The sequence below is a fragment of the Periplaneta americana genome, chromosome 2 (genome assembly GCF_040183065.1).
Source record: "Periplaneta americana isolate PAMFEO1 chromosome 2, P.americana_PAMFEO1_priV1, whole genome shotgun sequence".
NCBI classification, from domain to species: domain Eukaryota; kingdom Metazoa; phylum Arthropoda; class Insecta; order Blattodea; family Blattidae; genus Periplaneta; species Periplaneta americana.
In genome coordinates, this window is record NC_091118.1 from 136,006,103 (window position 1) to 136,022,893 (window position 16,791).

Consider the following 16,791-nt stretch of genomic DNA (forward strand, 5'->3'; position numbering starts at 1 on the left):
TGTAAAAGAATTCGTTCAGAATATTGTTCACTTAACAAACCGATAACTACATTACCAACAAGTCTACCTTCTTTGTCGGGAGTCTCATCAATGGAAACCCAAATTGAACTATCTTTAATTTCATCTCTTATCTTCTGTATTGTCTCATCGTAGATGGATGGAGCATACGTCTTCCTAAGTGTTGACTCATCCGGGATTGTATGTTGAGTATATTTTTCAAGGAATTCCCTGAAGACCTTATTCTTTAGTTTGTAGAGAGGAATATCAGCAGAGATGAGAGAACGGCACAGGTCGATGTTAAACTCAGATCTTACATTCGATGTTGTTGGTTGTGTTAAAAACAATTGTCTCTGCTTGGAATTTAGTTGTTTGTTGGCCTGATGTTTACTAGTTGTAATGTGTTGTTGCACCAGGAACTTTTGTGTAGATGATACTGCACACTGACACAAATTACAAAATAATATTTTATTGTCAGTTGATAAACCATCTTCTTTAAATTCTGAAATGTAACTTGTTAGTTTTGATTTTAAATTGACTGAATGACGTACTTTTGGCATATTTACCGTCTTTATAGTATGATTTACAAAACTGAACCTATGTGTACTCTGACTGGCATTTAACTGTTGAGCTGCACAACTGAAGTCTGTTAAAATTTTAAATTAAATTAATACAGTTTTGTAACTTACTTTCCCATTGTTGATAGGACTGCTAATTTTCAAATAACTCTGATGTTAAAGGGATTACTGAACATGTGTTTAAATCTCTATTGTTGAAATGTATTTTTAAAAGCTAATGGAATTTTGTTTTGTTTTATTGTTAAACCTAATATAATATGGACTGTTTTATATGAAATATGGAAAATATATGGAAATTAACGAAAATATGTACTAAACTCTAAAATATGGAAAAATATGGAAAATAAAAGTAGGATTTTTCAACCCTACACATTGTGAAACATAAAGATAATGCAAAATATAAATTATATTAGCTTTATAAGTAAATATGTATTTACATATAAATCCTTTCCCTGCTGATGAGCAGTGTTGCATTCCAGTCGTTGGCCTTGTATTGGCGGACGCAGAGAATACGAAACGCATTGTAGTAGCCAAATAGCGATTACATGAATGGGGCTCAGACTCATTGCATAACGTTCTCACATCCTTTGTGTGTACACAGGGTGTTCGCTTTAACGTTTAGGCAACTACAGTCGTTTTCTTTCGCTCATTCTACGTTGATTTAACTAAATATATCTATGCACAAAGTTCTATGGTAAGTCAATTATTTATACAAGATGTATCATATTATGGGGCTATTCTGTCATTCAGTAAACGTTCAAAATCAAGGTACGAAAAGGCATATAGCCATGTTATGTTCTTTATTTTCATGTTCGGATAAATGTATACATAAAAATAAAGTTATCCCTGGTACAGGTCATGGAGGTCCACAAGGGAGCCGGAGGTTAAGGCTCCCACTTCGGCTTTAGTAGCAGTAATGATGTCATCTCTACATGCTTGTCGCCTTTACTTCAAAGAAAAAAAAACCCGTACTTACTTCTGTTAGATGAGTCGACCCCAAGATCATATACAGCCCGAAAAGTTAGATAAACTGAAAAAAATATGTACATTACCAATCGGGAATCGAACCCGTGACCTTCGACTTTGTAGCGTAGCGTCTTGATCACTACACTACCACGTGCCCTACAGTAATTTTCACATACACAAAATTTCAAATAAAACAAAGTTATGAAAATAAATGCAAAAAAATGGCGGCTTTTTCATGATTCCAAACACTATAATCTACCCTTTCAGTAACATCCACGGAAATCATAAATAAGTCCTCAGCTCTACAATAATATTAATTTTAGAACTTTTTTCTTTTCCGAACCCACCACAATCTGAAAGCTTACTGCGCTTGTCGATGGAATCAATTGTAGCGAGATGAAATTTCCCGAGATCAGTCCGATTATCTAAAATTTGCCTCATAATTAGGAAAAACTTCGGAAAAAGCCAAACTAGTGAATCTGTCAAAGCGGGATTCCAACCCTCGCCAGCGCGCAATCTTTGGTCTCGAGTCGAAATCGGTAGGCTACCGTCTGAACTATGCAGGTGGCTATTCTCGGACTTCGATCGTGATATGTACGATAATTGAAAGTACAGTGAGTCCAACCGAAATTTCCCGGTGTTTCTGTCGGCGACCAGTGGCAGGTCCCGCCCCCTCCCGCTATCGGCGAACTCATGGCGCTTTACCGGATGAAAACTTACGTACTACCAATAAGTTATATTTTAATAACACTCGGTACTACCCTTCACACAGCTGAATGTGTTGCCAATCTTGTGTAATACTTATCACATCACCTCATTCACAGAGCCTGTTTCATTGAACCTATTCACTAAAATTAGTATTGTTTTTCTACACGTAAATGAGTGGAGGTGAAATTTACGTCTAAAGTTTTCTTTTGTTTTGCCAAACGATTTCTTTTTACGTATGTACGTTTTAAAAATGTGTACACATTCACGTACTGAATATATGTAACTATCACAAAACACAATATAACGTAATAAACTGCACTTATTCTTAGCTGTATCACTGAGTACGTTTATTGCCGCTTGTCAAGGCAGCTTGACTGACAGCTACATTCAGGGGACGGGGATTCATCAACCATGCCTCATTCCCTCTCTCTTGGTACGTATACATAAAAAAAAACTGATGCCTGAAGGATAACACAAACACTAGTCCGGAGCGATGAAATAAGCTAAAATATTAGGGGATTCACAGCCATGCAGATATGGGAAGATGAACTCGTGAGAAACAATCAAATCGGCATCTTCAGTGGTTAGTCATAAAACAAGGATGTCCAATTTTAAAAACTTATTGCATTTATTAATATAACATAGTATGTAAGTTTTAATCCGACAAAGCGCCGTGAGTTCGCGGATGCAAGCAGCGATAATAGCGGGGGACCTACCGTTGTTCGGCCGACAGAAAAACAGGAAACGCTCTCTGGGACTCACTGTATAAGGCTCGGAACGGTGAGAAGTTCTGGTTCTTTCGCGCAATTACAATTTGTAAGTATTCAACGTTAAATGCAGATGTGTTCGATTAAAGAACACTTCCCCAAAATATTACACATGGAAACATCCTTCCTACTTCAGAACAATAACGACCGTTCTTTCAGTTTCTTTATTGTTTACCGCATTTCGCTCTTCTCAGGGTTTGTCTTTCGAAATTTCAGACATTTTCAACAATACACACTACACACGAACATGTTATGGCAATACCGTGACGTGGGAATAGCTTGGCATGGGGTCTTCAATTTAGGAAATAAATCATATTGTTAACTGACAAACATCCCAAACCCCACGCGGGATTTGACCCCACGACCATGGCTTGCACGCGATGTCTCGATGCCTTCTTTCGATTATTTATTCCTATCCTTCACAGACATTTCACAAAAAAAAAAAAATATTTTTTCTTATTTTCAAGAAATTCGGCTTTTACTTTTTTTTTATTGTATATTATCTTTAGTTTTTTATTTAAGTCCAATTTTTGTTTTGTGATTTATTTAATGGGTTTTATTCTTGCTTAATCTCCAAAAAGTACAATAGAGTATAATTGTTAAAATAATTACAACAAACAAAAAAAAAAAATCCAAAGCGTTATGTACATTTCTGCAATTTTTGTTGCAACTTACTGGACGAAAAAAAAGCGAAATAACCTGGATAGGCGATACACTGGATAATTTTAAGGAACAGGAATATTTAAATTAATTATGTTTTAGATGTCATCGTTCGAATTCGTTTATTTTTAAGTAAAATTTAAAATTAATACTAACAATTGAGGTTATGGCTGATATGTATATATATATATGTATCATCAGGCAGTAGACCCACATCTCACTTGACGATATGTCGGAGGAAGAACAATTTTTTGTTACATCTTAAGTCTGATTAGTGAAATACGAGTATGTCACTAGTTAGCGATGTATGCAATAGAGGAGGAAAGTAAATGATCACCTCACTCCCATGATCTCTTGTCTTAGTTGCCTCATGAGCGACGCCTTATTAATGTCACTTATGATGTTCCAACCTGTCTTCGGACAGTTGACTAAACAAAACAACAATTATTGCAATGTACCGAAGTACATATGATATTTCAGTGCAAAAATTCTGCGTTATCATATGATTTAGGATCGGTGGAACGGAGAAAAATTCTCTCCAGCACCGGGATTCGAACCAGGGTTTTCAGCTCTGCGTGCTGACGCTCTATCCACTAAGCCACACCGGATTCCAATTCCGATGCTGGATTGAATCCTCTCAGTTTAAGTCCACCTCTTAGTTTCCCTTTAGTGGCCAACCCTCACGCACTATGTCACAGATGTGTGACAGTGGCACAATGTCCAACACACTAATGTGCAGAGTTGCACTCATTACGAGTGACTAAGTGGTCGGGATCCGACGGAATGAGCGCCGTCTTAAATTACTAAGTGATTATATACGCATATCATATTATTGCGATGTACCGAAGTACATATATTTCCGTGCAGGAATTCTGCGTTATCATATGATGAACAACATTATTAGTGTGTTGGACATTGTGCCACGGTCACACATCTGTGACACAGTGCGTGAGGATTGGCCACTAAAGGGAAACTAAGAGGTGGAGCTTAAACTGAGAGGATTCAATCCGGCATCGGAATTGGAATCCGGTGTGGCTTAGTGGCTAGAGCGTCAGCACGTAGAGCTGAAATCCCGGGTTCGAATCCCGTTGGCGGAGAGAATTTTTCTCCGCTCCACCGATCCTTCATCATAAAACAGCAATTAATTAAAATCCTTAAATCGATGGGCTTTATTATGATTGTGCTCCCCGAAATAAAAAAATCGTTTAATACTGCATTTTTCTGAAATAAGAGCTGAAGTCTGCTAAAGTACATACTGTAGGCTATACCTAACAACAGACTTCTTTAGAGTACGGGATTACTACATTGGCTATCGTATACACAGCACCAAATGCTAAAACGTTCATATTGGGCAGACTTAAAATTACTTACTGTATGTTTTAAGTGCACAGTTTAAAATATGGTAGTATATTTTCTCTACGTCCATCTATTAAATTGTAGGCTTACAGTCTTCAATAGCAATGTTAGTTTTAAACGTGCTGCCATCACGTGACAACACTGCGTGGCATCATGAGAAGAGACGCACAATTATTTTGTTCCGATCGATAGTTGCAAAGAAGAGTAACTTCCTCTAGAACGTCCTCTGCGTCTGGTAATATCTTTATGGTGACTGCTACTGGTAGTCTCTCGTATACCACACTTCTATCTCTGGCCTTACTAAAAAGTTCTACAAATAACATCAGGTTTGGAGAAATCATTATTGACTGTGTACCCTACCTGTCATGAGTGGACTTGTTTTGTTGCAGCTTGGAATAATCACCCAACTTGTCTCTGCACCTGCGTTCTCGACGCCATCTTGCTGTTGGAAGATCCTTTGTGGCACAGCTCCTGTCATCGTCTGCAACAAAGGAAAACGGTGATGGTAAACATATTATCCAGCAGCAGGGAGTAAAATAATGATTGGCAGGAAAATAGATGGCAAAAACTGGAAACTAGACAAACTTTCGATCTGAAAACAAACTAAACGAAATATTTTCGTTTATACAGTATTGAAATTATTGTTGTTATTTACGTAAGACACCAAGGAAAGACGTTAGGTGTTATTCTAAATGGGGAAAAACAATGGTGGATTATTCAGAAAAAGTTTGGCTTGGAATTTTCTCATTGTTGATGAAGAATATTAAATCCACATGGCTGGATGTAGTCATTTGTAACGATCCCAATTAACAAAATACTCTTCTCACTTTTCATGTTAGGATAAATGCATAAATAAAAAGTAAAGTTATCCTGCTACAGGCCATGGAGGTCCACAGGGAAGCGGGAGGTTAAAGCTCCTACCTCGGTTTTAGTAGTAGTAATGATATCAGCTCTACATGCTTGCCGCCTTAACTTCAAAGAAAACACCCCCGTACTCATTTCTGTTAGACAAGTCGACCCCAAGATCATATGCAGCCGGAAAGATTAGGTAAACTGAAAAAAGTACATTACCAATCGGGAATCGAACCCGTGACCTTTGACTTTGTAGCATAGCACCTTGGTCACTACATTACCACGTGCACTATGATAACTTGTACATATATAAAACTTCAATTAAAGTAAAATAATGACAATAAATGTAATAAAAAAACAATGGCGACTTTTTCAGGATTCCAAACATTAGGCTATAGTCTACCTTTTCAGTAACATCCAAGGAAATAATTAGAAATATGCCCTCATCTCTACAATAATACCAATTTTATAACTTTTTTTTTTCCTTTCCGAATGCACCACAATCTGAAATCTTATTATGCTTGTCGATGGAAGACGAAGGTAAATTCAACCTTCAAAATGCTGTGAACTTTTATACATTCTACGTCATCAACGAAAGGAATAATTCAAGCTACATCTCCTCTGAAAGCAATTTCAGTTCAGGGAGAAGTCATTGCAATACAAGTTTTTGTGGTTGTAAGAATTTATGAGAGTCAAAAGATCCCTTACAGGCATGCAGCTATGAAACCTTTGGCTTCGAGAATTATATGAAAATTATATGAGGATATTTCTAACAAGGCGGAATGAGATGATATTTGTACAGTGGTCAGGTAAGATGGAAAAGGAGACATTCTTGCTGGATCAAAATCTTGCTGTAGGATTTCCGGTAGTCTGATGCATTCCGCATTGCTGAAGTGGGCGAAGGCTGGTTATGCTCACGCCTGAACATTTCATATGAGTCTGAGACATAGTAAGAAGATGACAGGAAGACGCTTTAACGACATTACGACAGGTCTTTTATTATGAAAAGAACGACTTGAAAATTGTGATGGGTTCTTTGAAGAGGCATTGTATCATTAAAAAATACATTTATAAGACGAGATCCGGGACGAATGTCCGATGCAGTAAGCTGCCGCCTCGTAAGAATGCGTGTAACCACCGTCGCATCGAACTGTTCGAGACAAAATCGTTCTGTCCGAGACAGAATGTCCGAAGCAGTAAGCTGCAGGCTTTATGAACAACTGTTGTCTTATAAGGTTTAGTTTTAACAATTTCGTAGTTTTCCAAGCTGATACACTTTTTGGATACATTTTCCTGTTGAGATAACTCCAACGACTTCGTGGAAGACTGTTCCAGCAGATAGTCTATATCATGGAGTTTTGTCCAGTTCAATACGATTTATTCGTCTTCCTTTTTATTTAAAAATGAACGGGTTTCTATCACTTTTCCCCAATAAATTCTGGATTCCTGAATTAAATTTCTTTGAACGCCAGCATATTTCCGTGGAACTATAGCGCGATACTTTTTGTACAATTTCTCCGTAACACAAGCATCATAAATCAAGATTCGCTGTTCTAATGTGTAGGCTTACTGCAATGCCACGCACTAAACCTGCAATGAATGGAAGTTAACTGTATTCTAATGCTATAATCTTGATATCTCTTCAGTCTGTGTTGTCTATTGATAATACGCAACACAAAACCTTTCCAAGCTCGATCTAGGGGAAATGTACACAATATTTCCTCTACAGTCGCATTTAACTTACAACAAGAAAAGGCAGACAGCATTTACCTGAGCGAAATCTGTTTCTTCCGAACGCTCTATATTATGCAGATGGAAAGTGTCACTGTCTTCTGCATCTAGATTATTAATTTATTATCATTGTTATATTAAATCTTCAACAGAACAGCAATGCGTTAAACTTCAGCTCCAACTTATTTTCATTACATGGTGGGAAAATGTTATGGAAAGAGTGTGTAAGAATTACACGATCAACTCAATACTATTCTCTAATGACCAGATAATAGTTGATAATAATGAATAAACAACCAGACATTTCAACGAATAACAGACATGATGTCCATAAATATGTATAGGCGTAATCTTTAATGAACATAATTGTATAGCAGTAGAAACTGGGTTATAACTTATGTAACACATTTATACGTAGTTTTGTCCCGAATATGTCCCGGCAAAATTACTTGCAAATACTTAGAAATTAATTATGAATTGTACGTAATTGATTAGTACGTAATTCGCTTTTGTAAGTAGTAAATTTGAAAAAAATGACAATATTTTAGGAAAAAAATTCGCTCCGGCGCCGGGGATCGAACCCGGGTCCTTGGTTCTACGTACCAAGCGCTCTGTCCACTGAGCTACGCCGAATTCAATCCACAGCACCGGATCTCAGCTAGCAGTGCATAATAACTGCGGATTCCCGGCCAACAAGTCACTCAGCTGAGTGCGCTCCTAGTATAATGGCAGTTGACATTGGATATACGTCAACATATACAGTATATGCCTAACTTGGAGTCAGGCCACAAAGGGAAACATCGAAGGAGGAAAGTTCGATCCGGTGCTGTGGATTGAATTCGGCGTAGCTCAGTGGACAGAGCGCTTGGTACGTAGAATCAAGGACCCGCGTTCGATCCCCGGCGCCGGAGCGAATTTTTCTCCTAAAATATTAAGTGTCAATATTACAGATAAATTCTGTAGGACAAATTAATATACAGTATCTATAATAATAATTTAAAAAAATGAGTTTGAATTGTAAGTCCATTTTGATAAATAATAAAGTTTCATTTTAATCTCACATAATTTGTTTTATGCTTTGAATACATTTTAATAATTTTTCACAATCCTCAAATAGTGGGAAAGAAGCTGGCCACACTATCCCATTATCTCCTGGCCTAGTTGCCTCATAAGTGGTACCATGTTTGTATCACTTGTGAGGTTCAAGACCTGTCTTCGGACAGTTGACTAAACAGCAACGAACAACAATTCTCAAGCCCAGCTGCTGGGTACGGGGAACATACTCGTATTATATGCCATGTGACAGTGAAGATCGCTGCCTCTTTACGTCGGTAGTGGTCTCAAGGTTACGGAATTCGTACCGACAAGACATCAAACTCACACAGTTCAGGAGAATACAGAGCCGGCATGCTCCGTCTTTACATGCTAGCTTATCTTCTTTCTCACTGGACATGTTCTAAACATTTGAAAACAGTTACAAGTTAGGCAGTTAGGCCTACTCAGTATCTTTCTAGAAAACGTGTGACAGGAAAAGGAAGAGCTATTCGCTAGAAGACAAAGTCAGATTTATAAAAGAAGTTGGGACAAATCCTAACCAAACAAAGACTGAAACTGAAATAAGTTTATAGTAAACGTATATTGAAGTCTGAGTTCATGACCGAAGAAAATACTTCATAGTAGGCATATATATATATATATATATATATATATATATATATATATATATATATATATATGTAGTGCATTTATATTAAACATTAAAATTCTAGCCACTTTCTATTGATAAAAACACACTTAGACAAGGTAAAAGAATCCTTAAGCGGTTCCAGCTCCCTATGATCTGTTAACTGAGTCCTAGTCACTCGAAAATTATCTTATATTCAAACCTTATTTATACAGTACGTAGTTCTGAGTTGTGCAGAATTTAAATTAAGTCCTTTTATTACGTACAACCAAAGTTTTACTGTAACAGAGTACACAGGCCACCGGCGTAGCTCAGTCGGCTGAGGCATTTGCCTGCTGATCCGGAGTTGCACTCGGGCGTGGGTTCGATTCCCGCTTGGGCTGATTACCTGGTTGGTTTTTTCCGAGGTTTTCCCCAGTCGTAAGGCAAATGTCAGGTAATCTATGGCGAATCCTCGGCCTCATCTCGCTATCACCAATTTCATCGACGCTAAATAACCTAGTAGTTGATACAGCGACGTTAAATAAGCAACTAAAAGAAAAACCATAGTACAGTTTCACTCAGAAGAGAATATTAAAACATAAGTGAGACCTATGCAATGGTAGTTCCGATTGTTTAAATATCTTACAAGTTCGAATTCCTTTTCCTTTTTTAGTCTTCTCACAGGTGGATACGGTGGGCGATTAACAGGAATCTGGCGAAGCAGAGGACTGGCATGACTGTCAAAAATGTAGTGCATCTTCTATAGCTTATGCGGAGCATCATGTTAACGTCCGGAAAGCGTAGATCAATCAGAATGCACGTGCCAAGGTGCGCCTGTTACAGAATCACTAAGACACCTTTTCTGGATAGTTACTATCTTTCTTTCAATGTTAGAAGCGGTCAAATGCCAGCTGAATCTGATCAGCAGAGACACAGAGTGTAGATATACTCTTATATTGCAATGAATCTGCTAATTTCCGTGAAATGTGCTTACATTAATGAATAGATTGAGTACATAAATGATACTGAAGTTGTGAATATTCAGATTTCACAAAAGATGAATTTGACTCATATATAGGACTAATTCCTCAATATGAAATAGAAATTAATACATTTCGAATGGATATCAGTAAATATTTTTGGTTAAAATAGATGGTTCATTATAAATTTATGTTGAAAGTCTGCATAGTTTGGCAACTGCATCTCACCTACGAATACACACGAACTCAGGTACGAATAGCAGCATTCCGACCCTTAGTCACTGCGGTAGAGTTGCCAGATTTTCTAATGGCAGAAAATAATGATACGTGTTAATCGTGTTATTTAATTTGCAAAAAAAAAAAAAAAAAAAAAAAAAAAAAACTGCGAAGGGATAAATTATTCCTTATCAGTATCTCTAATGATAAGAGTAAACATCAGAATCATACGGATAGTACTTTTCGAGTAAAGTGTTAACATTTTTATGGGAAAAATTGTTATTTTTTTTTTAGAAAAATATTCCGATTTATAACGGATGCTCCATTTTCTGGCTCCGAAATTCCAACTGTGTCAAGCCACTGGCCAAACTCCAATCCATGACTTTCCATCGCCTTGATTAATCAATCCATCATGCCAACTCTACCTTGGTCTACCTCTTCTTCTCTCTGTCCATTTCGATATCATAGCTGACTTGGGTTATATTCCTTCTTCTATACTGTGAACGTGGCCCACTCACATATTTCACATGTCTAAGTCACCATCTACCTTCATTATTTCTCTTATTTTCTCTATCTAGTTTGGATATTCTAGCAGACCTTCGTAGAAAATTCAACTTTGTCACTCTTATCTCACTGTGGAACAAATGTTGGTCAACATACTTTTTACAATTTTGTACTATATATGTTGTTTAATTTTGTTAGAAATATTTGTATTTCACAGGATAGAATTCAGAGCTGCAATAAATTTGTTTTGTTTTTTTTTTTATATTCTCTGTTTTATTTCTATTTCTTGAGTACCATCTTTATTTATTAAATTACTGTTCCTTACGACTGTAACAAAATATTTCAACTGGTACAGTAATGACAGGAGAATGGAAGAGCAGTATATCACCTGACGTTGGTATTTTACCGACTTCCTATTAGCATAAGAAAACGAAAAACCAAGAAGTGCTTTGTAGTTAGAAATCAAAGAGTGTGACAAAAGTCAGAAGGTGATTTTAACGAGCTAGAGAACGGTGAACATTGAGGACCGGAAGAGGATGTAGAACGTTACGAATCGATTATTATTATTATTATTATTATTATTATTATTATTATTATTATTATCATCATCATCATCTTCTTCTTTCTATGTGCCCACTTTCCAGCAGGTAACCTTTCTTCTTAAATTCCATTCTTAACCGTCAAAGACCAAAGTTCAGTTATTACTATTATTATTATTATTATTATTATTATTATTATTATTATTATTATTATATTATCTTCTTTCAGTGTGCCCACTTTACAGTCCAGCGGGTAACTTTTCTTCTTAAATTCCATTCTTAACCGTCAAAGACCAAAGTTCAGTTATTATTATTATTATTATTATTATTATTATTATTATTATTGTGGCACGTGTGTAACGGCTAAAACGAATGGTTTTAATATTACACGGAAGTTAAGAGTCGTAGGTTCAAATCCCGTAGGATACGGACGTTGTCCTTTACCAATGTTTAAAGAGTGTTCTATGCTTATCTTAAACGAAGCCACAGCGTTGTATTAATCCAGCACCCTAAGAATACCACTAATCAATTTAAATATGGGCTTACGGTAACCTACAATAAAGTACAAGAATCCTCGATAAACAGGTATTTATTATTTCCTTTCGCTGAGACTCAAGTTCTGATTACAAATTTAGCGGATCCAGATTCAATGAATGGCAGGAAAGCAGAGATGTGTCTCATAAGAATTTGGTATGTCCTTTTCCTTGTGTTTGTTCTATGCTATCTTAAGAGGTACCCTTATCTTGGTAACACTATGGAGCTAGAGAACGTATGTTACTTATGAAACAATGACTCTCACGAGAAGAATAATGAAAGGGGTCAAATGATCAAATCTTTGGAAGTAGATGATAATATTTATTACTATTATAATTATTATTATCCTACTAAACAGTTATTGGAAATGATTGTAAAACCTCTTATGAACGAAATGAATATGTCTTTACGCAATTATCTGAAATCCTCTTAAACAGCAATAGCATGTAAAGCAAATAATTTGAACTATTAGTCTGAAATACAAACTCATGAGCACGGGCACAGACTGTACAGGCTTGTTTAGCGGCAACAACATAAAAAAGCAGGAGGTTCCTAAATGCCCCAGGTAAGGCAAAGACCAAGCCCAAATCTCTCTCAGGTGGGAACTGGGAGGGCAGAGGTAGTCAGTGGTCGACCTTCAACCGACCTAGGTCCGTGCCCGCTATCAAAGTGGGGGGGGGGGGAGAGGGAAGGAAAAAAAAACTTGCACTGAAAAGTACTTCGACATTAGAAATAAAATCCAAGTATGACTTCCGCCCTCTTGTATCTTCTCCAATTTATTTTTTCAGCGAAATGAAATATTTGCTGTATAGTGAAATTCAATTCAATTAGTTACACAACATCATCAAAGCCACAGGCATAGTATACGGGTAACTAGTAGGGCTCTGAATCCGAGGCTGCGTTCGAGCGTGGGTTCGAATTCCTGTTGGGTCGATTACCTAGTTAGTTTTTTTTTCGAGGTTCTTTCCAAACATTAAAAGCGATTGTTAGGTAATACCACTGCTAATCCTTGGACCAATCTCATCTCGTAGTTGATACAGCCTATTAGGGTGGTTTCCCACTGGAGTAACTCTCAACAGCAAATGAATCGAAGCTGAGTTGTAGTTGCAGTTGCAGTTTAATCGCGTTGAAGTTTCATGTCAGTTCGCACCAGAGCAACTCTGAGTTCAGTGATTGCAAGTTCGATAATATATTTAGCTTGAGAGCACAGAATTTTGTACATGCTATCAGCAACTGTCAACAGCACTCACCAAAATATACAACACACCCAGTTAATCAACTGAAATCGCAGTTGAGTTGAGATCGAAAGATTAGAAACGTATGCATTATTCGCATTGCTATATTAATAGCAACTGTAGTTGCGTTGAAGTACAGTTGGATTGCGGGTGATAGTTGCTCCAGTGGCAAACGTTCCTGAAAGTTATCCAATCATTACTATGTTATGTTTTGCCATCATTTACGAACCCAATGGACATTTATCTTCACTTTTGTAAAAAATTACAAACCATAAAACATTGGCAAATAGCTAAACTTACTGGTCATGTAAAGACTTCACAAGCAGTGGAACTTACTGGTTATGTGAACAGAATGACACAATACAACCAGTTACGGAAACACAGGACAAAAACAAGATAAGGGACGCAAGTGTAGTCACTATCAGAGAGACATAAATATTAATTTTTTCTGCCGGTAATTGAATCCGGGTTCAATGTAATCATAGCTAAATAGCCTACATAAAGATAGGCCTACATACATTTAAAAGAAAAACTACTTTTCATACATATTTTAATATTTCTAATTTTGAAGCTTTAATTCATTAAGAAAGTTGCATTTTATATTATGGTAATAGGTGTAGAAGAAACACTGAACTCATTTTAGCACTTGTGACTTTACTCTTTTCCATTTCTGTAATGTGTGCTTACAGTAACATCTTGTGAGTCACATTTCCACCTAAGAAAATCAGAATTTACTGTCATTACATAGTGCAAGTGTTGAGAATAAGTTCAGTTTAATGGAATGAAATCAATCTTATTAATATCACCACCATATAGAAACTGAAGGTTTTCATAATGAACTACATCCACGACATCCAAAATAATGATATATGTTTTCTTTTTGGTACGAAGGAGGAGCTCAAAGGCTCTAGTGGGCTTATTGAGTCTTACCGCTCCTCTACTGGGAATGATTTTTGAAGTCCAAAAAATTGCGCTTTTGTAGATATCGTGATTCAATTGTGTGGTGCTGTCGAGTCACCCTGTATATCTAAAGGTTCCGCTGGAGTCCCACTAGAGTGACCTTCCACTCCACTCGAAAGCGTACTATGCTTCCTCTGATTGATATTTACTTGGTTATTTAACAACGCTGTATCAACTACGAGGTTATTTAGTGTCGATGGAATTGGTGATAGCGAGATGATATTTGGCGAGATGAGGCCGAGGATTCGCCATAGATTACCTGACATTTGCCTTACGATTGAGGAAACCCTCGAAAAAACCCAACCAGATAATCAGCCCAAGCGGGAATCAAACCCGCGCCCGAGCGCAACTACTGATTGGCAGGCAAGCGCCTTAGCCGATTGAGCTACGCCGGTGACTAGATTGATATTATGCCTGTCACAATATTATGTGACGCCACGCCATTTTCAGATAGTAGGCTCACTATTAAAGTGATAAATATTGAAATGGAGAGTAACAACGGAATGGTGGAGGAAAATCCTCAGAAACCTTGGCTTTGTCCACCACAAATAAGACTCCGCCATCGCCAGGAGTCCGAAGTAATCGTAAGCCAGTGCTCTGTCAACTGAGCTACCATGAAGGCACACTTGGTATCTTGCGGTAATGGTCCAAAGCTACCGTTTAAAACATCAAGAAAAATGATGATGATGATGGTAATAATAATAATAATAATAATAATAATAATAATAATAATAACACAAATTTAATCCTGAGAGGGGAGATAAATCTCTACTCTTTTGATAGAAATCGTGCCCCGGTCCACTGGATTTGTACCCAAAAAAACACGGCATTCAACCTATTCGTAGCTGAATTGTAAATTAGTGTTTTTTTATCAAATTAGTACATATTTGCATATGTAGTTCTTTTTCCCCACACACATACCCTATGACTTCTAGTATTTAGATTCAACTAGTAACCCAGTTCAATATTTTAAAATTATTTTATACCAGTTATTTAGCGTCGACACAACGATTTAAGTCTCGCGCGTTAGCGCCGTGGTCAAAGACATCATGCCTAGGACTCCCGTTATGGAATACGCGCTGATTCGAGTCCTTAAGGCAATTAATTTTCTCTGAAAATTTTGGCAAGTCTATGTAACCAGTGCCCATCCAGCATACAGATGTATTTGGAGGGGCTACGATAGGTAACGAAATCCTTTTTCGAAAACCAGTTAGGACCTTTAACGGATGGAGGGATCATCGTGCTAACCACATGTTATTCCTGGTTTGCTTGAATGATCGTACATCTCTGTTGAGGCATGTGGATGTGAGGCCAGCAGCTGTCTGGTCGGCCTTTGTCCTTCATGGGCAGTTCGTGCCATGGACGGACAACGATTCAACAACATATCATTTTAGAGGGCTGAAATAAATCAATATGCGAAGTCGGCACAAAAAAAGCTTCCGATTATTACACGACGATTCTCACTCTTTCATGAAAGCTGACTGTAAACATATAAGAATGGTAGCTCAAACGTCTTAGATAATTATTTCGTAAAATATTTTATATTGAAATCGATGTTATTTATTATATATATTTACACATCTCATTCTTTCTACGGATATCTCAGATATAGGGCAATATGTACTTGTGTTTTCAATCCTGCGTAAACATGTTTCAAATCCTGACGATTTCAGTGAAAACTTTTCTCCCTTTCTGTAGGAGTATCCAAGCTATGGTCTGTTCTAGGGACCTGTAGAGTAGAAAGACGAAACAAGACCTCTGCGCAAGTGGTATGTGGGAGGGCTAGGGCCAATGATCGCTCTGGGGGGAGGTGTTGGTTGAACGAAGCTAACAATCGCTTGCAGGGATTGGATCATTTCTATCTGAACTCTACTCTATCTTCTACCACGAGCATCTTACCCCTTAGCGACCTCGAGCTGATGCTTCCCGCAATACACTTCGGCACACATAAACTACGACTCCACATGCATGAAGTTACTCCACAGATTTCTGGGACGGATCATAGATACGAGGTAATGTTCACCTACTATAGCAACGAGTCACAGTTCTCTTAGTATCCTAGAAACGAATCACAGGTAGTGACAGAAACGAGACTCAAATCACAGTAATTTCGCATCACAGGAGCAAACATGATCTCTGTATTATCCTAGCAACGAGAGATAGGTCCTCAGGTATCCTTACGAGATAATTCTTTTTGCATTCTAGCAGTGTCTTCATTGTCCTATAAATGAATCACAGGTCACTTCACCTCAGAAACGGGACAATTTCTGTGTTATCCCATCAACGACAGACATTTCCTTTGGTATCCTAGAAAAGATATCATGTAAACTTACGGTCTTACTAATGAAAACTCTATATACAGACGTTTAACTGTCTTATATTTATGCAATGAGTAGCTCGTTTATAAGTCGTGTATAAATTCCTTACTAATAATCACTACATACGTCGTGTATAACAGTATAACTGTTACACAGCTACGTCATAGTTTCGTTATTACTTCATCACGAAAGGTAATAGAATATCTGAGGTTCTCTATTGATCC

General features: G+C 37.3%; 1 protein-coding gene across 3 annotated transcripts in view; it reads right to left on the reverse strand.

The window, feature by feature from the left end:
- Positions 1-16,791, reverse strand: part of Tgi (Tondu-domain-containing Growth Inhibitor) — a 196,535-nt gene that overhangs the window by 21,120 nt on the left and 158,624 nt on the right. For all 3 annotated transcript variants that reach the window (XM_069818491.1, XM_069818492.1, XM_069818493.1), the window contains one exon: positions 5,393-5,513. In XM_069818491.1, coding sequence (XP_069674592.1) covers positions 5,393-5,513 — 121 coding nt within the window. The remainder of the gene's footprint in view (positions 1-5,392; positions 5,514-16,791) is intronic.